The sequence below is a fragment of the Centropristis striata genome, chromosome 21, assembly GCF_030273125.1.
Source record: "Centropristis striata isolate RG_2023a ecotype Rhode Island chromosome 21, C.striata_1.0, whole genome shotgun sequence".
In the NCBI taxonomy this organism is placed as follows: Eukaryota; Metazoa; Chordata; class Actinopteri; order Perciformes; family Serranidae; genus Centropristis; species Centropristis striata.
This window is the reverse complement of record NC_081537.1, coordinates 20,412,197-20,438,491: the sequence shown is the minus strand read 5'-3', so window position 1 is coordinate 20,438,491 and position 26,295 is coordinate 20,412,197. Positions and strand designations below refer to the sequence as shown.

The 26,295-nt window shown below is 39.6% G+C and overlaps 3 protein-coding genes across 4 annotated transcripts; 2 read left to right on the top strand and 1 right to left on the bottom strand.

Annotated features, from left to right (window-relative positions):
* Positions 1–1,265: 1,265 nt before the first annotated feature.
* timm23a (translocase of inner mitochondrial membrane 23 homolog a (yeast)) lies at positions 1,266–5,205 on the top strand. Its single transcript, XM_059324652.1, has 7 exons — positions 1,266–1,661; positions 1,820–1,878; positions 2,129–2,222; positions 2,565–2,649; positions 2,755–2,813; positions 3,013–3,123; positions 4,429–5,205. The coding sequence occupies exons 1-7, from the start codon at positions 1,556–1,558 to the stop codon at positions 4,545–4,547; spliced, it is 633 nt and encodes a 210-aa protein (XP_059180635.1). The 5' UTR covers positions 1,266–1,555; the 3' UTR covers positions 4,548–5,205.
* zgc:112285 (uncharacterized protein LOC561476 homolog) lies at positions 5,128–10,568 on the bottom strand. Its single transcript, XM_059324651.1, has 6 exons — positions 10,433–10,568; positions 10,210–10,319; positions 8,889–8,983; positions 8,520–8,800; positions 7,634–7,797; positions 5,128–5,661 (listed from the first exon to the last, which is right to left on the bottom strand). The coding sequence occupies exons 1-6, from the start codon at positions 10,566–10,568 to the stop codon at positions 5,482–5,484; spliced, it is 966 nt and encodes a 321-aa protein (XP_059180634.1). The 3' UTR covers positions 5,128–5,481.
* On the top strand, positions 10,412–25,146 carry syt15 (synaptotagmin XV). 2 transcript variants are annotated; one of them, XM_059324650.1, is made up of 9 exons: positions 10,412–10,558; positions 20,738–20,811; positions 20,885–21,086; positions 21,777–21,928; positions 22,737–23,029; positions 23,699–23,866; positions 24,222–24,330; positions 24,729–24,911; positions 25,001–25,146. In XM_059324650.1, exons 2-9 carry the CDS (start codon positions 20,805–20,807, stop codon positions 25,138–25,140), a joined length of 1,254 nt encoding a protein of 417 aa, XP_059180633.1. In that variant the 5' UTR covers positions 10,412–10,558; positions 20,738–20,804; the 3' UTR covers positions 25,141–25,146. The 2 variants fall into 2 exon arrangements, with proteins under 2 accessions (XP_059180633.1, XP_059180632.1); XM_059324649.1 differs by lacking the exon at positions 10,412–10,558 and having other exon boundaries at positions 20,364–21,086.
* Positions 25,147–26,295: the final 1,149 nt, after the last annotated feature.

Below are 26,295 nucleotides of genomic sequence, written 5' to 3'. Positions count from 1 at the left end.
ACATAAGCATATCAATTAAATTATTTTATAATATATTATAATTTCATGCAGTTTCAAGCACTTTATTTTGAATAAAAAGCACTTGAAAAGCTTGAAAACAGATATTGAAATTGATTTCCAGTACTGGTGGGAACTAGTCTTTGTTTAAACTGGCTCTCTACTTCAAGTGATGCAAGCATTCAGACAAATCCAACTTGAATTTGTTGTCGCTGAGAACAACTTTTAACTTAATTAGTCTGCTAAATGAGGTCTGATGAGAGAGAGGACTGAGGAGGAGCAGAACCAACAGGTTTGTGTCTGTTTTACTGTCAGCTCTCTGCCGCCCCCCTGTGGATATTCAGAGGAACTACACTGTTGTACAAGAAGATAAACAAAAAAACCTGTAACAGGTGAGCAGCAAAAAACCCTCATGTCAGAGCTGGAATGACTAGTTGTTTGACAGAAAATTAAAAAAAAACCCAAAACCAGCACTTTTCTGTTGATACTTTAACTGCATTTGGCTGTCAGTACTTTAACTTTGACTTTTGACTATGACCTCAATGTATAAAATGAGCTGCTGTGACCTGTAAGATAATCACAGCCTCATGACAACCACAAACCTAGAGACCTAGAGCATTCAGAGGATGTATACTGCCCTACAAAGCCTAACTGCAGTAACTACGCAAAGGGTAAAACTGAGAAAAACTGCTTTAAAGTTTTTTAAAGTTTTTAACTGGTCAGCTAAATGGGTTATAAGTAAGTAAGTGATATGAGACTTATTTCTACATGTATTGAAGATGTAATTTTTATGCTCAAAAATCATAATTTTTTTTACCTTTGACCCCAACACTATAGTTACTCGAATTTTTATATCATTATTCCTCTGAATTAAAGCAAAATTGAAAAACTTTTTTCTACATTGCATGGTCGGATTTGGTCACAGGTGGAAAACATGCAACTGGTCAGTGTAACTGTGGGGAGAAGAAGACAGTAGAACATGTGATAACAGCGTGTCCTGAGTATAAAGGGTGAGGGAAAGGATGAAAGTAGAGATGCAGAAGGCAGCTTTAAGAGTAGAAAATTTCAAGAATATAATTGAAGGTGGGAAATCTAGAGAAGGGAGGAGAATCCTTCTGAGATTTCTTGCCACAATTGGACTAATTCAAAGAATATAACTGAAGGAAAGTATGAAATACGTTAAGTCCAGCAGATGGCGGTAAGGATACCAACTGCCAATAAACACCAAAGAAGAAGAAGAATTTGGTCACAGGTGCGATGACGTAACATCCGGCAGAATCAGCGTGCTGCTGGAGGTCAGCCGTGAGACGAGGCTAGCTTGGTAGTTTTCAACGAGAATCCTGTGTTATTACTCTCTAAACTCACTTTGGTTTGAGCGTAAACATTGACAGGACAACCACTAGCGGTGTCAGTCAGTTGAGCATCTCGTAGCTGATCCGTTTAGTCTTAAAACCTTGAGTATTTGCGACATCGCTAGCCACCGTTAGCCACCGCGGTTCGGCTAACAGCTCCTCACCGGCTCCAGATCTCCAGGTGACCCCTCGGACAATCAGCAGCCATGGACAACAACTCTCAAGGATCAGGGGGGATGAAAGGAGGTCTCGGGGGTCTCTTTGGAGGAGGTGCACCTGAATACTCCAACACAGAGCTCGCCGGTGTTCCCTGTAAGTGTTTTCACATAGTAGTTAGCATAAACAGGTAACAGCTGTCTTGTTAACCAGCATCAAAGCCTGTTAAACATCGATTAAATGTATATTTATTAATATACAAATGTTGGTTGTGTAAGAGGTGAGCTCATAGATCTGTTTTAATGTGTCTTCAGTGACTGGAATGAGTCCTCTGTCCCCTTATCTCAACGTTGACCCTCGTTACCTGGTCCAGGTAAGCTACAGCTAAAGCAGTATTAACACTCTGAACCCCAACAAGCAGTTTCAGTTTTACATTTTACCCACTGTGGCCTTGTATGTCACTGCAATATATAAGCCCATTATCGCTATGGAATTCGCACAATCATGACTAGAAGTTGCAACAACTCATATGTATTTCTTGCAGTATAACATAGCTACAATGCCAAAAGGGTAATAAATGTGTGTTTTTTGTGTGACTAACAACTGTTGATGTTGTGTTTCAGGACACAGATGAGTTCATTTTACCCACAGGCGCAAATAAAACAAGAGGGAGGTTTGAGTTGGCTTTCTTTACCATCGGAGGATCCTGCATTACTGGTAAGAGATCATAATTCATTCATAATTTGACAGAAGTATGTGGTCACTAAGGTTTCTGTTTGTTTGGCTTGTGGCTGTTTTTTCATGGTTTAAACTCGGCCCCTTGGTTTAAACTAGATCAGTGATTCCCAAATGTTTTCCTCGACAGACCACATTTCTGTCATTGAGTAAACTGACGACCCCTGACTACGTATTTTATGTGTACTTTATGTTGAAGTACAGAACAGCTGATAAACTGTAGAATTAACCCAAAACACAACTGCAAGAATTTTGTGTAAAATGAGCGATTTGAAGGATGTTAGAGATGACTCAGCTTTTCTTGTGTCTTTGTTTGGACTGCAGGAGCTGCATTTGGAGCTCTAAATGGTCTCAGAATGAGCCTGAAGGAGACTCGAGGCATGGGATGGACCAAACCTCGTAACGTACAGTGAGTATGGAGACAGAGTTCAGTTTTCAGCTGTTTTATTCATATTATAACACCTGGATCAATCGACCTTAACCTGACCTCCAAATGTTTGCTTTGTCTCCCCAGAATTATCAACATGGTGACCAGGCAGGGTGCTTCATGGGCCAACACTCTGGGGTCTGTTGGTAAGATTGTATTATAATGTTATATAATTAAATTCAGATTGCAACATGTTGGGAAGCTTTATTTAAGTTTGTGTTCAGGCATTTTAATGTTTAAGTTTCTGTCTTTTGAATGATTGACTCTTGTGTTATTCAGATGTGTTATTGGCTGTTTACTTTTGCTGCCTACTGTAAAACTTGTGTTTTTTCCTTGCCATTGCAGCTTTGTTATATAGTGTGTTCGGCGTGGCGATAGAGAAGGCCAGAGGAGCAGAAGACGACATCAACACAGTGGCTGCTGGGACGTTAACTGGGATGCTCTTTAAATCAGGCAGTAGGTGTCTTTTCTGCTTGTATGTCTGCAATTAATGTGTCGTGTCACTGACTTTAACCTAAAATTATTTACAGGTGAGTTTTAATGAGAGCAAGATAACAGGATCATAACATTTATCGTCTCCACTTAAATTCTTTCTGTTGAAATATTGAGGTCTATGTTCTTAAAATTAATTATGGCTTTAATCTCACTAAATGATCCCAGCATGCAAAATTTTTTAATACTTTTCGACAGCTTTGAATGAGTTTCTATTTATTTATTAAGCTGAGAGTTTTTATTTATTGGTTAATTTATTAAACTGGTGCCCTTTAAAACTTGCCAGAGTTGTAAGTTAAGTCTTAACTCTTTGCAGCAGTCGAATTTTGAAAGATATTAATTTTACAGCAATATAAACAGAGCTGCAAATCCTCACACTTGAAAACCTGAAACTGTTTGCGACTGTTTGGCATTTTTGTCTTAAAAAGCCTTATACCTACCATACAGGAGAAGACTTTGAAAAGACATTTAAAAACTAAAGTATGACACCCTCTCACATCTAAGGACAATGTGAGTTTTGAAATAAAGACTATCTGATTTTGCTAAGACTATTTGTCACTATTTGCAAGACTAAAACTAGATCCCCTTTGAGACCTGTCTTGCTCCTGGTGGAAACTATTACACCAAACTCCCTTTGAGAAGTATGACAATAACAATTCCTCATGTGTCTGTAAAAACGCATTACTCTAGAAACACCAGATAAAATGCATAATATGTCCACAACGTTATTGTCAATTGGGTATCAATAAAATTCATAAATACATTTTATTTGCATACATCTTTTTATTTTTATTTACTGTTTTTTGCTCCAACTTGCTACCAGCCTCTGTTGGAGATCTGATATTTTGACTGTGGAAATGAGAGAACTGTTTTAAAAAAATACAATTTCTCACTAAAAGAAGCGCTTTTTGGTGATAAAATTTCTGTCAATGCATTGTATTGATAAATTGCACAATATTAAGGTTTTGTTGTAAAAACGATGGCACTTTCACAACCTCTATATTTGTCTCTATTGTTCACTGTAAATACTTTGTAGGAATGTTGCATACTACAGTAAATGTGCAGAAAGTTAATGGAAAGCACCCATTTTTGAGTTGATATATTGGCTTATACTATGAGATTTAAGTCAGTTGAGGCCTAACCACGTGGTTCTTTGGGTAAATTAGAAGAATTATTTTCTGAAGTTGCTGTTGTACAGAAGTTTCTTTTAAGAAGTTTATGTTCACACACAGCTTAGTCACTCACTCCGTTGCTGCCGTGTGTTTGCAGGTGGTCTGAAGGGTGCAGCCCGAGGAGGTCTGGCTGGTTTGGCCTTGTCCAGTGCCTACGCTCTCTACAACAACTGGGACCACCTCACCGGCTCCTCGTCATCCTCCAGGCTGTACTGAACTCTCTCCCACACACACACACACACACACACACATCTGCTTCTTCTACTACATTCGGGCCAAATATCTCCCTGGGACACACAGCCTTTAACCACAGCGCTAAGAGGAATTAGACTCTGGTCAAATGCAGTGTGCTCTTCAGGGACGTGTGGGTTGGTCCCAGTTTCCTCTCCAGTCTGGGGAATTAAAAAATGTGTTTGAAGAAGAAGATTGGACTAAATTCCTTTGGGAATCCAGACGTAGACCGTCCTACAACACCACTGTCTTCTGGTGTCCTCGGAGGTGTTCCTGTCACTGATCTGATCAGTCACGAGAACCCTGAGATTGTTTTATCTGTTCTGTCATTGTCTATGGGGAGACTTAAGTCTTCTTTGATGCTAGTTTTGAAATCAAGTTCGGAACCCATGATGTTTGGGTTAAACGAGCAAATCCGTAAGATGACATCTGGTGTGTGCTGTTCACCAGATGAACTGTACTGATTCTGGACTGGAAGAATCTTCTGCAGCAGAAGAGCAAAGAGATTTTCATCTACAAACACAGAACTAAGCCTTGTGGTCAGTTCTACTCTTGTATTTATTGAAACGTGTCTGTAAAAAAGCTGTTTGTGTCTCCATCAAACCAGATGTATCAAAAACTCTATTAAAACAATGGGAAACGATTTTGCTTTTAACCAATTTTATTGCATAAATGTGGATGTAAAAGGTGATGAGTAGTGTAAACTATGCAGTGCTCTGCCACGACTACTGCAGAGTACTGCAGAGTGTAGACTGCAAATTAAGTTATAAAACAACAATTTCACATTCAGAACATGTATTTACATCGTGAAGTGGTTTGTTGGATGAACTGTTGCTGTGAGACTTTTAGAAAAAAAAACGTCAGACATGAAGACAGAGCAGAGCTTATGTTTGCTGTCGGCGCTGAGTCAGGCGTCCGCTCAGTGCAGGAAGAAGTCCCTGATGCGTGTTGCCTCGATCCAGGGGATGTAGGCGACGGTGCGGGTGAAAACGCTGGGCTTGTTCTCCACGGTGCAGCCGATCGGGCCGAAGCTTACCACGCCATGCACCTCCCAGCGGTCCTGGCCCTGCTGGCACAGCAGAGGACCACCAGAGTCACCCTGAGAGAAGGAGAAAGAGAGAGAGACAGGTGGTAAGGAGGTGTTTTTAATTTTTTAAAGGGGATGTACAGTCATGGAAAAAATTAATTGACCAAGCTTGTTTTCTTCAATTTATTCATTTTAGTGCCTGGTACAACTAAAGGTACATTTGTTTGGAAATAAAATCTGCTGGAATCAATGAATGAGTCAGCAGAGGATTCATCTGCAGCTATTTAATATCAGATTAATTAGACTTTGGGTTGTTTTTCAAGCTTCTCAATAAAGAGGGTTTTTGTCTTATGAGACACTCATTTAAATTTAATTTGTTTTTGACTGTTGAACAGATAAAACAAGCTTCATAACTATGTCATTATGGGCTATTTTCCGACAGTTTATCCAACCCAACCATTAAAAAAATAGAAAATAATAGAAAAATAATTAGCAAATTCATTTTTAAAAAAGAATGTTAGTTCAATCCTTAGATTTATGAGGTGCACTGTTTTTATTTAGCCCACTCTATTTTGATAACCAAAATCATTATCAAGAAAACCATGGAAAATGTCTAGATATCAGCTCTTAAATTATACTCTTATCAGCTATTTTTTCTTGTTTTTTTATTATATTTGTCCAAGCAAATGTACCTTTAGTTGTACCAGGCATTAAAATGAACAAGAAATTGAAGAAAAGGGGTGGTCTAACAATTTTTTCCGCGACTATCATGCTCATTTTCAGGTTATCTTTTGGGTTTCTAGTAAAAAAAATGAACAAATTGGGCCTCATGGTAGAACCACTCCTACAAACCGATTAGTGGCTTCTACAAGTTATTTAGGAGAACTTGCCAGATTTGCAATTTTTCTCATATTTTTAATTTTCTCTTTTACACAAGCACAATGTGTTTAAGTGGTTCAGACCTGTTGTAGGATGTATATGCAGTTTTTCACTATTAGATTATTTCATTACTTTGAAGCAATTTTTACTAAGTAAGAGAAAGTTGAAGTCTGGGTAAATTAAAATCAGATTTGTATAAAATTATATTTTACAAGACAGAAAATATTAGCTGACTACATGTTAACTATATATGACTGAAAATTGGAGTTAGACCATTAAAGTGTTTTTCTCCATTTCTGTGTTCAGGATTTTTTGGGCATGTCTAAAATTGCTTGATGACGCAATGGAGCTTCCTTGGTGATTTTTTTTCTAATTCAAATTTGGCTGTGTGTTAAATAACACTTTTTCTGTGTTGTGGAAAACTCAGATCACATCTATTCTTGTTTGAGGCCCTAATTTTGTATTTTTCTCATACATATCTATGCGCTCTGTCTGAAACATTCACACCTGTCACTTTAAGACCATCTTCCAAAAAAAGCCCGGTCTGCTCTGAATGGCTTGTGAGAAAATTATAGTCCAACTTTTGTACGAGGAGTGTAGGCAGAGGAGAAGACATAGGGGTCAAATCAAACACATGTCCAGTTTAACTGGAGCTGTGATGTTGGAGGTTTACAGCAGATGGCGCCAGATATAAAAGGATGGTTCCCCTGTTCTATGATTGTGCACCACCTGTTTCACCAGGTGCAGACCAGACTTTACTGTGCATGTAAACCCTAATGATATGCTGTAATTTGACCCCATGTCTTCACCTCTTTCCACCCTCCTTGCCTCCTTTGGGTGGAGATACTAAGATGTGAGGTGGTGTAGTCTAATGTGCATGCATGTGACAGGAAGGGGAAATAAATCTGGATGTCTTGTTGAATCACATGATTTTGGATTAAGCCAGCCCACTAAGACACCCCAAATGTATGTGCATAAGCAATGAAAAGGCAAGTTTCTTTTAAATAATATGTCTCCTTTAAAGATACATTTTTGGGCGTTTTATGCCTTTATTTGGCAGTGACAGTGCAGCCAACAGGCTGTGGAAAATATACTGATCTGCAGACTTGCTGTTTACGCCCTTATCTATATTCTCTATTTAATATTTTGTAAATCTCAGTCCTACCTGGCACGCAGCAGGCGGGCCCTCCGTGTCCCTGAACCCGGCACAGATCATGGAGTCTCGGACACGGTCGCCCCAGAATTTCTTCTGCCGGCAGGTCTTGAAGTCGATGATGGGCAGGCGGGCTTGATTCAGGGCTTCTGCCAGAGACACGTTCTCTTTCCCGCCTGGAGGGAAAACAATTATACATATTATACTGGAACACAACGATTCAGCGTCTTTAAACCACGCTCTGCTCTGATTGGTTAATGTTTTCGTGTCTGTATCAGCAATTTGGTGTCTCTGCACCTTCATTGCAGCCAGGGAATAACTGTAAGGATTGGCAAAGTGTTTTGATGCTTTCACACAAACAATTATAAGTTGCCCAATTGAATCTAATTCCTGAAGACTTCTCTCCATTTTTTTCGTCCGATTAGAAACCTCTTTTTTGTTCTGCTTCTTCTCCTGTTTACTGATGGATTAGTCTATAGCAACACATTACACTGCCATCCTCTGGCCAAAGTATGTTACTGCAGCTTTGTTTATTCGCTCTATACCAGTTGATGGAAACGTCCCTAATTCGCATTTTCTTTCATGCAACATTTCAAAATTTCCCTTAAAAATTCGCTAGGACCTTAATGGAAACACTGCTACTGATAGTGGAAAAACACGATGGTTAAAACTGTGAAACAATTATTTTACTCCCCTAAAGAAAGGAAATAGCTGCAATACTGCTGCTTCTTTTTATTTTGAACTTTTTCCTTCTTTTTGCTCGTCTGTCTCTCTGTCTGATTCATTTCTGTTCACAGCATTTGGCTAAAGTTTAGTGAAGCATTTTCGTGATAATAAGGCTCTAGATTGTGTTCTTTTATTCCGATATTTGATCCAGTATCGCTCCTGCTCCACTCACCCCGGGTGTCTCCCCAGCCTGTGACCCAGCAGTAGTGTCCCGGATTGAGGCTGGTCTGCTTGCGCGGCAGGCAGGCGTAGCGGATGAAGTTTGAAGGGGCGATGTCCGTGGCTGCCTTCACCAGGGCGATGTCGTAGTCCAGCTCGCTGTGAGCCGGGTAGCGGAAGTTCTCGTGCCGGTAGATTCTCTTCACGGGGAAAATCCTCTCTGCTGTCTCCGAGCGCCTCAGCTGGTGCTTCCCCAGGACGATCCTCCAGCTGCCAGCATCCTCAGCTTTGCCCCTGAGAGGCAGAAGAAGCAGTTAGAGCAAAGTCTTTCACTCACACATCAACTAAATCTTATATTCTGTGTTTAAGCTTGCTGTCTTACTTCTGGAAGCAGTGAGCGGCAGTGAGGACCCAGTTCTTGTGGATCAGAGTTCCTCCACAGACGTGAATGAAGTGTTTACTGCCTCTGGGACGAACCTACGAGAGACGAGTGGACAGCCTCCTCAGTGATGTGACATTATTCGGAAAAACTTTATATAAATCACATACTTAAAGGTCCTGTGTGTAGGATTTGGTGGAATCTATTAGCAGAAATTGAATCTAATTTTCACAACTGTATATAAATCAGTGTAGAATCACTTCAACAGTCATTTTATTTACATTATTTCCGACTGAGCCCTTTGTTTCTACACAGTAGTGCTCAGTGTTGGAAGAAGTATTCAGATCCCTAACTTGAGTAAAAGTACTAATACCACACAAATATCTCCACTTCACTAGATCTTTAAGATATCACCTTGGGCTGAAGAATGGGCATATTTTTAAACTATATTCTGACATTTTATCAGAGTACATTTACTCAAGTACTGTACTTAAGTACAACTTTCAGGTACTTGTACTTTACTTGAGTATTTCCATTTTATGTAACTTGAAACTTCTACTTCACTACATTTTGAGGCAAATATTGTACTATTCTACATTCAGCTGCCAGCTTTAGTTACTTTTCAGGTTGAGATTTATTGTGAATGTCAGACGAGTGTGGTGTTATGTTTTCTGTTTATGCTTATTTACATATATATATATTTATATATGGTATTATAGAAGCTGTTTTATATTTATTATAACTGGCACTTTATGGGGATATTTCCACTCACCAAGTTTCGTTGAACATGTAAAATGACAATTAAGATATCCTACCTGTTCTGTTTTATTAAGATTAAGATTATAACATGAAAAACATGATCAATTTAAAGTGTTTAGACTTTTTTAATTAAACCTCATAACAGTATATTAAGTAGTTAAAATGAGCCCTACCTTGAGCAAATTAAAATGCTGCTTACATAAATGCATCAATACAAATAATCCAATAATATATTTAGAATATATAAAACAATCCGAGTGGGTCCAATGTGCATAATGATTACTTTTACTTTTAATACTTTAAGTACATTTTGATGCTGATACTTTTGTCCTTTTAGTGAAGTTGGTTTTGAATGCATTACTTTTACTTCTAGTGGAGTAATTCTGCAGTGTGGTATTAGTACTTTTACTGAAGTAAGGGATCAAAAACATAAACTAATAATAATAAAAATAACTGTTATTTGCAGCCCCAGAAGGAATAAGAAGTGTACTGGAGTTGGTGTGAAACATTTTCATGCATTTAATTCTCCCAATACTAGAAAATGTCAATTCAGAGGCAGATTTACCTGCAGAGAGACCTGCCAGGGCCAGGAGTGAGGTCTGGCCTCGTTCCCGGACACAATCCTCTCGGCCATGTTGGGCTTGAAGTGAGCCATGCCACAATCTTTAGGCCAGTCTAAGAGGAGGAAACTTAAAGTTAGAGAGCAGACAATCAAATCAAATGTTGGAGAATGTTCTAACAGGAGCCTTGGATGTGCGTGCGTGTGTGTGTGTGTGTTTGGCCCTCACCCAGGTGGAGGAGCTTGTGCTGTGGCTGTCGTCCCGGGGTGAGTGTGTATGCAGCTGCAGGCAGAGACGCCTTGCTCAACAGCAGCGGCAGCAGCAGAGACAGAAAGAGGAGCAGAGGAGGTCCAGGTACCGCCATCGTCTATCACAGAATCCCCGGCCGGCACACATCCCACGCTATTTATACCAGGCACACAGATGTACATGCACAGGTACACGTACAGTACACGCACACACAAACACACACATAACAGCAGGGACAATGAGCTGTGTCACAACAAAGGCCGAGCGCTGGATTGTTCTCCTGTAGAGTTTCCACTGCAGCTGAGAAAAAGGGGATTTCGGGGAGTCCCATCAGCACTTTCACATACATATAGTATGCTCACAGTACAGCAACATGCACGCAGCACAAAGACCGCACAGCACTGTACACAAACAAACATCACATCATGTCACATGACTTACTGTACAGCAGTGACACAGTGACCTGGACTTGACCTTTATATCTGATATCCCAAATCTCCACTATAGTTCATCCTGTGTAAACATGACTCAGTGGAAAAGATGTGTGTGTTTACCTGCCTAAAGGTGGCCCCTATAGATATTTAAACTTATTAGTGAAAACTTGTAAGTCCAATAAGTTTGGCCGATATGGGTAGTTGGTGGAAGACGTATTCAGATATCTTAAGTAAAAGTACTAATACAACACTGTCAAATTACTCCACTACAATTTAAAGTCCTGCATTAAAAAATACTCAAGTGAAAAGTACAAAGTATCAGCATCAAATGATCAGCATGATACTTAAAGTATCAAAAGTAAAAGTACTTGTGTAAAATGGACCCCATCCAGATAGTTTCATATATTCTAAATATATTATTAGATTATTGATGCCTTCATGCAAGCAGCGTTTTAATTTTCTCAAGGTAGGGCTTATTTTAACTACTTAATATGCATTTATGAGGTGTAAAAAAAACCCCACTTTAAACTAACCATGTTTTTCATGTTAGATTTTCTCAAGTCATAATTGAACTACTTAGTATGCTGTTATGTAAATTTATAATGTTTTTCATGTTAAATCTTGACCTGAAAAGTACCTTAAGCTGTCAGCTAAGTATCAAAAGTACTCGTTATGCAGAATGTCCCCTCTCGAATCCAAATCTATTATTGAATTATTATTTTATTTTTTTTGTGATCAATTTTTGATTGGTTTTTCCATTTAGTTTAAACCAAACAAACAAGCAGGTGTGGCAAGCACCAATTGGGCAATAATAGCATCAGTAACAAAGAAGATAAAATGAATTATTATTATTATTGATGCATTTATCAAGGTAAGGGTTAATTTTGACTACTTAATATGCTGTTATGTGGTTAAATCATTTTAAATTGATCATGTTTTTCATGTTAAATCTTAACCTGAAAACTAACTAAAGCTGGCAGCTAAATGTAGCAGGAGTAGAAGTATAAAATTACATAAATGGAAATACTCAAGTAAAGTAAAATAACCTCAAAATTGTAGTTAATTACATTTCTTGAATAAATGTACTTAGTTACATTCCACCTATGGATATGTTGCAGATAAATAAGAAATGGAAAAATTAGTGCTTTTTGCAGCATGTTTGCAGCATGACTCTAGAGAAAGCACTCCCCATTCACCACATATGGACACCTGGTCAGGAGCATCACGTTTTTAAGCGCAGTGAACTCTTTTAGAGTCGCTTTTGACTGTGAGGAGTTGAGTTTGTATAAAAGCTGTGAGGGAGGTGATTTGATTGGATGTAATTTGTGTGAATTTACCCTTTAAGACCAGAACATGATAATCTATACATGAAAAGCAACAGAGAGCCTTGTGCTCACTCCACACACGTCTGTGTAAATATGACAACAATCACTGCTGGAAGCCACTGGTGAGCTGAGCTCTGTTCCTGTGGTGAATGAGAGAGAATGTGCCCGCTCATCTGAATGGAGGCGCCTGAATGCTCAAACCTCACCGCTGTGGTTCACCAAGTTTACACACGACTCAACTTTCTGTATGTTTTCCACACTGAGCAAAGAGAGGGAGGGAGAGTGAAGCATGTTTTTGAGTTATTCTATAACAACATGCTGGAGCTGAGTCACCTCTTGTGAGAATATTTGGGACTAAATTCTGATGTGTGGCTCAGTTCTTAGCTGTGCCTTTATTTCTTTACCTGAAGATGATTTTTTAAGTTTGTTTTGTTTACGTTCAAGCACAGAAACAAGTAACTTTTGCTGTCAAATCAATGTGAAGTACAGTCATGGAAAAAAGTATTAGAACATTGTTTTCTTCAATTTGTTGTTCATTTTAATGCCTGGTACAACTAAAGGTACATTTGTTTGGACAAATATAATGATAACAACAAAAATAGCTCGTAAGAGTTTAATTTAAGAGCTGATATCTAGACATTTTCAATGGTTTTCTTGATAATAACCAAAATCAGTATCAAGAAAACCATGGGAAATGGCTAGATATCAGCTCTTAAATTAAACTCTTATGAGCTTTTTTTTGGTTATCATTAGATTTTACCAAACAAATGCACCTTTATTTTTACCAGGCACTAAAGTGAACAAGAAATTGAAGAAAACAAGGGTGGAATAATATTTTTTTCCATGACTGTATTTGTAGGTGACCATATATACTTTGTTGTCAAAATAATATAAAAATATCTGTCATATATATTTTTTTATATCGTTTCTATCACAGTATTGACAAACCAGCAGCCAGACTGCTTAAAGATGCTATTATGACAAAATTTGCACACTTAACGCTCTGATTCTGTCACGTGAAAGTGAAGCTGAATCAAGCTAAATAGTTGCTGTTTTTTGCAAACATGGAGCATAAAAACAAAAGGCTTTGCCGTGTAAATTATTTATTAATTTAATACCAAAAAACATGCTCCACTATGACGCATAAAATACTTTTGAGGTACTCTGAGGTCAATGCTGTACTATAGCCATTTATTTATTTTTTTCCCTTCCTGTTTTATTCGTATATGTTTAAACAATGTATATGTTCATTGTAAAATTTAAATTAAATACATACAGTGCTTAACAAATGTATTAAACCACCTGCCGTAAAAAAAGACAAAAAATAAATATTTTAGAAATCTTTCAAAAGCTTGTTTGAAACTAAAAATGTTGTTGTTATTTATTTGACAAATAACAAACTGAATTCACCTTTTTATACCCAGATTTGAGCAATTAAACCAAGCATTCAACCACTGAAACTATTTTTTATGTTCAGGAATGCAAGTAAATAACTATAATTTGACATCTTAAGCAAGAAATAATAATGTGCTTTACTATTTTTACAGGGTTTTTTTTGTAAAACAGTAAATTGCTAAATTCATGGATAACAATAATTATATTTTAGCATTAAAAATATAATTTGGGTTAAAGAGGGTAATTATCTCAAGTGTATTATATATACTCTTGAGATAATTGAGAAACAGTGTCACAGTAACCAAATAAGCTAATTAGAGGAACCTTATCAAAAATGTTGTTGTTGATATGTGTTTATGTTTAAAGAAAATAATAATAATTTGTTGTTATCGTTCTCACATTTCTATTAAAAATCCATCACCAGTCAGCTCAAGTAAAATAACTTAAAAACTGCAGTTATGATAATAAAACAAACATTTTTAGAGCAACAGAGATGCAAAGACAACATTTGGTTTTATTGAACATCTACATGAACAAATGTTTTACATCCTGGTCGTTAAACTCCTGACTGTCATGAATACTTTACTAGAGATGCATCTATGTTTCATTAAACGGCAAGAATGATGGTTTGTTTCCAGAGGTGGGGGGCACAATGAAGTTTGAAAATAGATAAATAATGTATTCTTTATAGTATCTTTACAAAAAGTAATTCCTTATTGCCCTTTTTTTAACTGATGTCTTATTCAACATATTCTTTAAAGTCATATATATTTTTAGGAGAATACATGTAAATAAAAGATGGATAAAGACATAACTGCAGTGAAATACAAGTAAAATGTAAAAAGAGCACAAAAAATGAAACAGCATGGGGTTCACAGGGTTATTATTTCCTTCTTTCTTTGTTAATTTTTCATATATTTTATTATTATTATTCCCTGTTTTCCAACAGCGCCCAACACATTTCTGATTCATAATTCAATATACATATATCTCTTCACTCATCTGTATTATGGGACTGGACAGTAAGGGAAATATTAATAAGAAAATCAAACTGAAGCAGTTAAGGTAAGGAGACGTGACCCTCCACCTCCAGTGGAAATGATGCCCTTATGACACAGATCCTAATGAGCGGAGGACTTCCTAACGTTGAATTTCCACTTTTTTATGACAAAAATCTACTAAAAAAAGTCTCGACAACAGCAGAAAAACAACATGAAAGTGAGAGCCACTCCAAAAGTCTCTCTGACCGTCATTCAGAGTTTCTGTGCAAATTGAGGACTTGATGAGCTTATTAAAGCCACTTTAATTATCTCCAGGATCAGTTATCGGGCTTTCTGGAGCCTCCGCACCACGCCGGCCTCCACGGCGACCTGATCACACTCCTCTTGCGGCTGTGCCCGCTTCCGTGAGATGGTGATTTTGGATGTGTGGCTCCCTCCTCTCGGTACACTTCGTCGTCTTCTGTTGCATTGGCTCTCTCTGCTCTGCTTATTCTCCGAACAGCTTCTACTGGCTGCTCCTTCTTGTCTCCTTCCTCCACCACCTCCCTCCTCCCTCCATCTGTGTCCGGTGTCCCCGTCTCGCTCTCGCCCTCCCCTGTACAGGGCGATGAAATAATCATCACGGGTGGATGAATCTCCGGGGCCATGGCCTTCACCACATTCGATATGAGAGGAGGCATCGGTGCTCTCTTCTTCTTCGAGGGACGTTTCGGGAGGAGCGGGCTGTTCTGGAGCTCCAGGTGTTTCCGTATGGCCGTGCTCAGCACCTCGGGGTCCACCGTCGCTCCGTGGACCTCCCACGTCATCCCGTCCTCGTCCCACTGCACCTGCTTCATGCTGCTCCTCCTCCCCATCTGGTCTCTCTCCTCCCTCTGCAGGATCTTTATCTTCAGACACGGCTTCCTCTTCTCCGGATCCTGCAAAGTGGCAGAGTTGGCGTCCCACGCTGGGTCTCCTCCATGCTCCTCCTCCTCCTCCTCTTCCTTGCTGGTGCCTTGAAACATGCTGGACGATGGAGAGACCAGATTGGAGTTTGACCCAATTGAGGACTTAAGGTTCAGCCTCGATCCAGGCGGAGAGCCCAAGAAGGAGTGGGAGCCCATGTTGGAGAGGTTCCTCCTGAGGCCCCACGACGAGCCCATGGGAGAGGTCGCCTGCACCGCTGCGTCTACCAGTACCACCTGAGACGTCATTGTACCTTCCTCCCTGAAGACCTGAGACTTTGGGAAGTCTTCTCTGGCGTTGAAGTTGCACCTGCAGGCGACACCTAACAGTGAGTCGCTCAGGGAAGAAACTAAAGGTGTTGCCCAGCTTCTCCCTGTCGGAGAAAAGCTGCTCCCCGGCAGCTCAAATTGGCAAACTGAGCCTCCTCGTTCTGCTTCCGGTGCTGGAGAAATAGACGTCAGGCTTAACTTTTGCACCGGACTTCTCACTCCTTCAACCTCTGACAACTCTGCAGCTCCAGGACTCTCCAGCTCTTTCATCACCTCATCGACAAGGCATCCAGGATCTGACGACGCACCTCCTTCTGCTAAGCTAACAGACGACGGGATCGGGGACGGGAACGTAAAAGTAAACGAGTTATTCTCCAGGAAGCTCTCGTCCTCCGTGCCGGTGGGCTGGAGGAGAACGGTAGGGTTGGACGGCAAAGATGGGGAGGTGGTGAGAGCCTGCAGGGGAGACGGCAGGGGAGAGCGTGTGGGTGAGGACGCCAAGAGGTCTTCCAGCTGATGTAAGCTTGGTGTTAACGTGGAAGAAGAAGAAGTTGAAAGATCTTCAGGTGGGAAAGTCGGCGTCTGCAGCGGGGAAATTGATGGAGAAAGTGCGGCAGGTGGGGAGTTCGGTTTTGGCAAAGGAGAGCACGGGATTTCCTGTGTTAGACTCGAGGGGCGTGAGGTCCCACCTCTCCACACAACTGTGTCCGGAGTGCTGCTGCGGCTGTGCGTGCTGCAGCCGCTCCAGCGCTGCATGTTGGTGATCCAGCGCTCGCTGAGGGCGGACGGGCTGTGCATGTCCAGGTGCTGCACCGCGGCCGACAGCTGGTGGCTGTTGGTGGAGTTGATGTGCTGCCACATGTGAGGGTGCAGCTGCTGCAGCGTCACAGAGTTCTGGTCCGAGTGCGTGTTGGTGCTGGAGCTGCGTCTAAGGTCCATGCGCGTCCAGGTCGGGTCCCGCTTGTGCGGCGGGCCCGTGGCCATGACGACATCCATGGAGCTCTTAGAGAGAGAGAAGATGGGCGCCTCATCCTCGGCTTCACTGGAGTACGAGACGGACTGACTGACTGAGTAACACACTGACTGGTAGCTCTCAGACACGGGGCGGCCGGGCCTCGCCATGGCAACAGCACCAACCTGCGAAGAAAGACAGACACACCTCTGAGTGTTTGTTTTTTTGTCCTTAAACTTTCAATAACTCAAAAAAGTTCAACTTCCATGTATAAAATGACCCAGTTTCAGCCAAAAATGTTGGCGTACGTGACTGTAAACAAAGACGTTAATCAGCATTTCCTTTTTGTTCGGTAACTTAAAATTATGATGTTTATAGCTGCAACAAGCCCAGGAATTTGAAGCAGGAAATGGTAAATGGACTGCACTTATATAGCGCTTTACACTACAGACTGCGCTCATTCACCCATTCACCCATTCACACACACATTCATACTGGTGGCCAAGGCTATCCTACAGTGGTGCCACCTGCCACCATTGGGAATTCACTTACACACCGATGAACGCAGCATCGGGGGCCATTTGGGGTTCAGTATCTTGCCCAAGGACACTTCGACATGTAGGCTGCCATGGTCAGGGATCGAACCACCGACATTCCGATCAGTGGGTGACCGTTCTACCAACTGAGCCACAGCCGCCAGGTTGGGCTGTTCGGAAGAAGTTTTGTGCCCTGTTGTTGCTTATAGTCATGTCTAGAATAAATGCTTTTTTTGTTTCGTTTTATAATTCTGTTAGAATCAGTTCTGTTCAGTTTGCAACATCTTGCGAATGTCAGAAGTTTGAAGCAAATATTTTTTTATTTTATTTACAGATTTACAGATACAGATTTACAGAGAATAGAAGAGGGAGACAGAGGAGAAAACATGCAGCAAAGGGAAAGGACTTTAGTGGTATGTGCTCTACCAGTGAGCCACCAGGAGCGACTTGAAGCACCTTTTTAGCGACTGTAGGCACGTGTCACCATTAGAACTGGTTGCAGTGGTGCAGACGGTAATATTCAACATATTTTTGGGTAAAAAATTGATATATTGGTTGTTTGCAGGGGCGCACAATGCAAACATTTGTTCTGGCAGCGGTTTCTCTACAGATCTTCTGCACGGTGGATCCTGTAGCATCACAGCCTTTCACAGACTGACCTGTCAAACTTAAATGGGACTAATGTTGCATTTATGTGGTGTCTGAATAATGGGAAAAATGGTTTCCCTACTTGAAAATTTCAACTTGTTGGAGAAAGTTTGGTACATGACTTGTGAAGTTGACGTCATATTTTACAGAAACATGGCCAACAAAACTACATGTTGGGAAAATTCACATTTTCCCACTACATTAATTTTCTCACAATGAATTTGTAATATGGCATTAAGTTATAACCATTAGCTGCTGTCCATGTAGAGCGACCCAAATTAGTTAGAAATGTTATTTATTAACATTAACCCTAATTACAAGTCATGTAAAAAATATATATTTTAGTTGTTTTAGAGAATAAAGTTCCATCCGAGGAGCACATGAGTGCAGCACAAAGTGATTTAATCGTACAATTTTTTAAATGTTATTTATCCAAATGAATCAAATTCAGTTTGGGAAATGAGTCGAAAAAACGTATCCACTGATTTACAAACTTCTCTTTCACAATGTTAGTCTAATGGAAAAGTACTTTTGGTGCCTCATGGCATCATGTCATGGACTTAGAGGTTTTAATCCACAGTTTGTTCGCTTAGTCTCATTATTTGTTTGGGTCTTTTTGGAAACAGGATATAGAACTTTTTGTCTGGTGTCTTCCAGGAGAATCAGGAGACTCCAGAACTCACAGAATAACCCTGAAAAACTGCAAATTTAAGTTGTGCACTTTTGATTTTGAATACATTACAACAAACAAGGAGTCTAGCATGTTAATTAATGAGAACCAAGAAGGTACATTTTATTATATTTGAGCTGTGTTTCCATTCTTGGCTGCAGCTTCATGTGCAGCGTACAGACTGTGGTATCTCATCAAACTCTCAGTAAGAAAGCAAATGAGTGCTTTTCCCAAAATGTTGGCCCCATTCCTTTAATCTTTTATTTCTCTCTGCCTCTGAAACACACTCTCGGCCGAGTCAGTGCACGCACACACCCACACACACGTTCAAAGGCCCTCGCGGATTAGCCTAATAAGATTACACAATCCAGATTACTTGATTATTGAGACAAAATGTAGATTAATCCAGACAGTTTAAGAGAGCATTTGGCCTTAAATTGGCAGGAAGACAAAGAAGCAAAAGAGACAAAGAAAGATACGAGGGGACAGAAAAGATTATAAGAAGTAACAATAAACCTCTCTTTCTCATCTGCAAGCAGCATGTTGTGCTGAATTTTATTCTCCTGTGTGTTTATGATTTTAAAATCAGATATTAGCAGCTCTTCAGTCCCTCACTTAATGAAAAATAAATGCCACTCGGCTTGATTTAGTGGCATAAAAATTCATATTTATATTAAAACTTCCCATCAAACTGTCACATGCACCTCTCCTCTAAACTGACCTGGCAGAGTTTTAACCATAAACTTTTTAATGTACTTGAAGAATACACACCCACATAAAATGACAAATAAAAGTCTTACCTTTAGGTTCACAGCTTGTGTCCTGTTCTCAGTCCTGACACAGAGCAGGTCGCTCTAAATGGTGTCTCTCATTCCTCCCAGTCTTCCTCCTTCACTTCTTAAGAAATATCTATTTCTAGCTGCCCTGCCAGACTCAACACACACGGTTTTGACTTGTCCTCAGCTGGATCTCGTCCCCTGTCTCTTCTCTCACAGCTGGACCTCATGTGGAGGTGACATCAGTGTGGAAAATGAGGGTTTTTTTTGTCTTTTTGTCTTGTGTGATGTGCACATATGCGTGTGTAAAAGAGAGAGGGCCATTTCTCTGCCTTTAGCTCCGAGGATTAGCTGTCATCTCATTAGCTACTGTCCAATCTCTGCACAGCCCCAGTGTGTGTGTGTGCATGTGTGTGCACAGGGGGATAATGAGCATTGTGATCCTGAGATCAGTGGTCAGAGCCGTCATATCACATGGTTATTAGATACTGTCAGTGGTGGAAAAAGTATTCAGATCCCTTATTTAAGTAAAAGTACTAATACCACCCTTCAGAATTACTCCACTACAAGTAAAAGTCCTGCATTCAAAACTTACTTATGTAGGAGTACAAAAGTATCAGCATCAAAATATACTTAAAGTATCAAAAGTAAAAGTACTCGTTATGCAAAATGAACCCACTCAGATTGTTTTATATATTCTAAATATATTATTACATTATTTGTCTTGATGCATTTATGTAAGCAGTGTGTTCATTTTGTAAAGATGGGCTTATTTTAACTACTTAATTTAAGAAAATGTCTAATCACTTTAAAACAATCATGTTTTTTATGTTAAATTTCGACCTGAAAAGTAACTAAAGCTGTCGGCTAAATGTAGTGCAGTAAAAAGTACAATATTTGCCTCAAAATGTAGTGGAGTACAAGTAAAAAGTTACATAAAAGGGAAATACTCAAGTAAAGTACAAGAACCTCAAAGTTATACATAAGACCAATACTTGAGTAAATGTACTTAGTTACATTCCATGACTGGTTATTAGATACAACCCCAGTTCTAAAAAGTATACTGTGGAAAACATTAAAAAACAGGAAATTATTACTTTTTTGCATGCAATCACTGGCCACTTTATTAGGTACACCTGTCCAACTGCTCCTAATTGCAAATATCTAATCTACCAATCATACAGCAGCAACTCAATGCATTTCAAATAAAACAGCATAGTGTGCAGATGGCTGCCTAAATCAGCGGTTTGCTCCTTTAAAAATACAGCAGATAACAGCATGAAATGGTGAGAATCCTGCAGCTGTGTCGTCCTCTCTCTCTGCTCACATCCAGGACACACTTCACACACACTTTGCTGCAAAACAAGAGACTCAACAGTTGATACAAAGTCGCCTTAACCATGGCAGGTAAGCTGTAAACATTAGACCCAAACATTACTACTTTGGGGTTTATTTTCCATGTGAATGTTTGTTTGTTCAGACCGGGTGTTGCTGTTGGCTGTTGGTGTGTCTGTGGCTCTGCTGCTGCTGCTGCTGCTGGGTCTCCTGTTCTATCTGTGGAGGAGGGAGAAGAAGAAGAAGCAGAAAGGTCGGAGTCAGTACGAGGAGCTGCTCTCTACGGTTCCTTCAGTACCAGCGTCCTCCGCTCCAGTGATCCTGGTGTCTCAGGGCTCCTGGGCCATGTGAGTATAAAAAACTCAGATTTATTTATTGAGTTCTATGTTGAAAAGTGCAACAGTTAGACATATTTTCAAAGTTTATTTTTTGCTTTTTTGATTGTAGAGCCAACAGGAAATGAGATGAGAAAGAAAGGGAGTGTTTACATGCAATAAAAGGTCCCAGCTGGACTGTAACTAATAATGTTAAAAATACAGAGTCAGCATCTCAAACCTTTAACGTTACAGCTTTGAAATACATCAAAACTTTGGTGAAACAGACTTTGTTTATACCACACATTTCAGGGGTTTTATGAAAGTTAATAAGAAAAAGAAAGAAGCAAAGTTGAGTTTCATCAGGTCACATTATGTGATGAATCCAGATCTGGATTTCTTCATGGGACAAACATACAATCCCAGCAGGTGTTTCCAGACAAAAACAGGACTGAAGCAGTGATGAAACAGTGAAAAAGTCCTTTGCAACATGTTGACACTTGGAAAAAACTCTCTCATTGAACTCAACAGCATACATTTCTTAGAAACATTGAGGTTTATGGGACATGTAGTCTTGAGGAGAAATAATCACAATTAAGTTGATATTTAAAATCAGAAGCTGCAATTAATAACATTCTGTGTGTGTGTGTGTGTGTGTGTGTGTGTGTGTGTGTGTGTGTGTGTGTGTGTGTGTGTGTGTGTGTGTGTGTGTGTGTGTGTAAGGCCCAGTGAGATTCCTTTCACGTTGCCTCCTCGCTTTATGCCACAAAATCACGCTGAATTGAAGAACGAGGAGGAGAGAGAAGAAGAAGAGGAGGTGAGGATGGAGGCCCAGAGGGACATACTGGCTCATCGTGGGTCTCTCTCAGTCAGCAGTAAGTCTTCACTGACTGTTATTTGACAGCATGTTGAGGTTTAAAAAAAAATATGTATTGTAAGTTTATTTTTAGTTAGACACTGTAGATGAACAGGGTAACCTAATTGAACTAATAGATATCACCATGAAACCTCCCCAGTTGATTAGATACATTAACAGAAAAACGGGGGGGAAAAATCCATTATATATAATTTTTTCCGTCCTTTTCTTTTTTCCATTAATCTATTATGTTTTTTTCTCTTTTTACAACTTTAACATTACATTTTTATCACATTTTATTGTCATCATTTTAATTATTTTTTCTCTTTTTAATCTAATTCTTTAATCTATTTGTAAATATATGAAGTGTAACTTTTTTTTTCAATTACTAGACACTGTAGGTCAACAGGGTAAAATCATTTAACTAATAGATATCACCATGAAACCTCCCCAATATATATATATATATATATATATATGTATATATATATATATATATATATATATATATATATATATATATATATATATATAAAATAGATTTTTTTGTCTTTTTTCTAATATGTTTTATTATTATATTCTTTTCTTTTTATTTTTACAACTTTAACATACATTTTTATTGTCATCGTTTTAATGATTTTTCTCTTTTTAATCAAATTCTTTAAACTATTTTTTCCTGGCACTTGTGGCATTTGACATATTATTTATTGAGAACTTAATACTTAAGTACTTAATATTTTTCTGATAAATTACATAGTATGTTAGTATGTGTGTAGTATGTTAGTTTGTGCAACATTAACACCTGCACCTCCTCCGGCCTCCGTCAGGGCTGTTCCCGGTGGGCACGGTGCTGGCCGGCCTCTACTCCGTCCCTCCTCTGAACGAGGTGGTGGCTCCTCCTCCCGGCATGGCCACCCGTCTCTGCTTCTCTGTGGAGTACCGGCACAGCAGCGAGCAGCTCATGGTGTCCCTGCTCCGCCTCGGGAACCTCCCGCCCCGCTTTCACGGCAACGTCACGCTGGTGGAGCTCCGGCTTCTCCCCGACGACCGGAGGCCCCGCCAGGCCAAGGCCCGGGGCACGGGGCCCGACCCCGAGTTCAACGACTGCTTCGTGTTCCAGGTGAGAACACCAAAGTTCACACACAAGCTAGAAAAAAAAAGATGCAAACCACAGAGTCAAAATACAAACATATTTATGTTAATTTAACTTATAATTACCTCAGTACACATGCACAAGTTTATAGGATATATATTATAGGATATATATTAGGAGTTATGTTTGATATTTCAGTTTTTGCAATGTACATAATGTGTTTTTTGTTTGTGCACTGTTGTTGGGACGTGTACATTTTCCCTCAAAGATAAATAATAATAAAATTGGTGAAAAGTCCGACAGGAAAAGTTGCAAAAAGTTATTTTACAGATAATTTCTTTGAAAATATAGGTAATACACAGTAAATACATGTAATTTATTTTTACAAAAAAAAATAGAATAATAATATGACATTGTTACACAAGTGTTTTTCACTGTAATTTAACATTCAAGACCATTAAGTAATCAAATAATGCTGCAAAAAAACATTGTATTAATTATATGGTAAGGCCTAATATTTGTAATAAAAGTTATTTACCTTTTTTATGGCATTTGCACCAATGTAATCTCAATGTAAAAAAACAAACAAGAAAAACCCAGTAAAATAACACAGTAAATTTCTGGAAATTAACTTTTTTTATTTTAATTTTTACAGTGTATCCATCTGTCTCTCTCCATCTGTGTTTCCCTGCTCAGGTGTCAGGTGTGTGTGTGCCTCAGAGCACCCTGAGTGTGTGTGTGCTGAGTGTGGAGCAGGACGGGAAACGGCACGCGGTGGGCCGGGTGCTGTTTCCTCTGGAGGGGGAGCTCGGGCAGGCCGGCAGGGTGCTGTGGAGGGACCTGGAGACAGAGGACGACACGCAGGTACAACTGATGAGATGTAACTAAGTACATTTACTCAGGTACCTTTGTTGCCATTTAATGCAACTATATACTCTAATATAACGAATCACAGCATGGATTGTTGCTCCAAATGGTCTTGGTGTATTGATATAATATTCTGGAGGGTTTTTGACCATTTTTATCCATTCTCAATATAAAAAAAATATTTAATTAAGCAGCAAATGTGTGTAACAAATGTTATACTACTCCCCAACAGTGATTTTCACAATGTAGTATTCGTGCTTTTACTGATCTGAGTAAACAAAGACACAAACAAGACTTCTGCATGTGCAAAAACTTTGTCACAAAAGATGATAATTACTGTGATCTGTGTCAGTGTTCGGAGCTGGGTGACGTGCAGATTTCTCTCAGCTACAGTCCGTCTCTGCAGCGCCTCTCTGTGGTCGTTCCGAGGGCTCGAGGCCTGCAGCTGCTCACAGATGCAGGTATGACTTTGTGTTTTTCAGCTCGGGGGGGGGGAGCTTGTGTGGATGTGAGTCCATGTAAGCACCAGTCAGCTGATGTGCACAGGTAAATATGAGGCAAATCTAACAGAGTTTGAACCAAGTCAGTGACGTAACTGTGCAAATAGAGCTACATTTGTCAATATATGGGAAAAGAAAGGCAACTATTTTGATAATCAATTAATCGTTGTGTAATTTCTCAAGCAAAAATGGCAGAAAATGCTGTTTCCAGCCTCTCAAATATGGAGATTTCTGCTTATCCCAGTTTTATACCATATTAAAGTGACTATCTTTGTGTCGGGACGGACAAAACAAGACATTTAAAGACATTTTTCACTATTTATAATCCATTATTTTAATTGCATCTGTGTGTTTCCCAGGCGTGTGTGTCCAGGTGAGCTTGCAGATACACACTCAGGCGGTGAAGGTTAAACGCAGCTGTGTGGTGAAACGTGAAATCGACCCGTGTTTCGACCACAGGATGACCTTTAAACTGCGCTCGCAGCACCTGGACGAGGCCTGTCTGAGGTTTGAGCTGCAGCAGCCAAATGCCGTCCGCTCAGGTGAAGAAACCAGCGTATTAATGAGCTTGTTATCTCAAATGCCCTGGATGAACTGTGTATTCACTTTTATGTCTCCACTGTCCTGGCAGAGCCTCCGGTCCTGCTGGGAGTGCTGGTGTTGGGGCCCTTCATGTACGCCAGGGGCCCGCAGCTGCAGCACTGGATGGACATGGTGAACACGCCACAGGAGCCGGTCCAACTGTGGCACGCACTGGGCAGGGCCACTTAACACACACACACACACACACACACGTTGTGTTCTGTATATACACAAAGTTTGATGTGATAAAATCCACATATGCAAAAACCAAGCCAAGCTTAATAAGGGAACTAAATCTGAAAGTTGTGTAAATTATAAACAAGAAGAGGAACTTTTTTTTTTGCATTCTGGGTTTTTAATCTGTTTTTTACACACCAATTTGCGCCTCTTCTGCACCAATGTTGAAATTGTCATAGTGCTTCCTGCTTTAACTGTGTATGGTTGCTTAATTTACTTTCTGTTTTATTTTATTTGCAGCTTTACTTTTTTATACTTTTTAGTTCCTTTTGATGCTTGTTTACCTTTACCTGAGCAGGATGCTGACATGAACAGTCACATGCATGGACGGACTGGGACTAAAAAAAGGCCCTGGACTTTTTCCAAAATTTAGGTCACAAAATTTGTGTGTGTGTGTGTTTTGACATCTTCCCCTTTTTCTAGCATATTGGAAGTGACACCAATGAATGAATGGAAATAATTGGAATTTTGTCGTTATTTTCCAACGTTGACAGCCCCAAACACGTCAGGTTGGATGCACTAAATCATCATCATCATCATGGTGAAAACTCGACTTTTTTCTGATGAACCACAAAAGCCACAAAAAGCCTTTGACAGAATTTCCTATTGGTCATACACTGTCTCTGACCTTTCAACTTTCCTCACTAAAACAGCTTTTGTCACAGAGAGAAGAGCAGAGTTTTCTATCACTTGCTGCTTTTACAGCCAATATTTTGTTTGAGCACTTAGTCCATAAAAATGATTTATTACACAGACTTGAATTCCTGACACATATGCATATGCAACTAAACTTGTTAATCTGAGTGAAGTCAACAATGGAGAAAACTCAAATCTATTGCGTCATGTTGATTTGTTTTTTCAATTAAAAAATATGCAAAGGACTTCAAATGAGTAAAAACAGTGTGAGGATTTCATTACTTCTGCAGCTGTGAGTCATTTTCTGGTTTTCATCTACTGTATCTGAATAATTGTAATCATTCAAAACTTTAATATATGGGAAGCCATCTCCAAAACCCTTTGATTCTCAGAAGAGTTTGCCTCCTAAAGTTGAAATGAGCAGTGTGTTTAAAAGAGAAATGAGCTCTGTTGTAAGCGAGAGTTGAACAC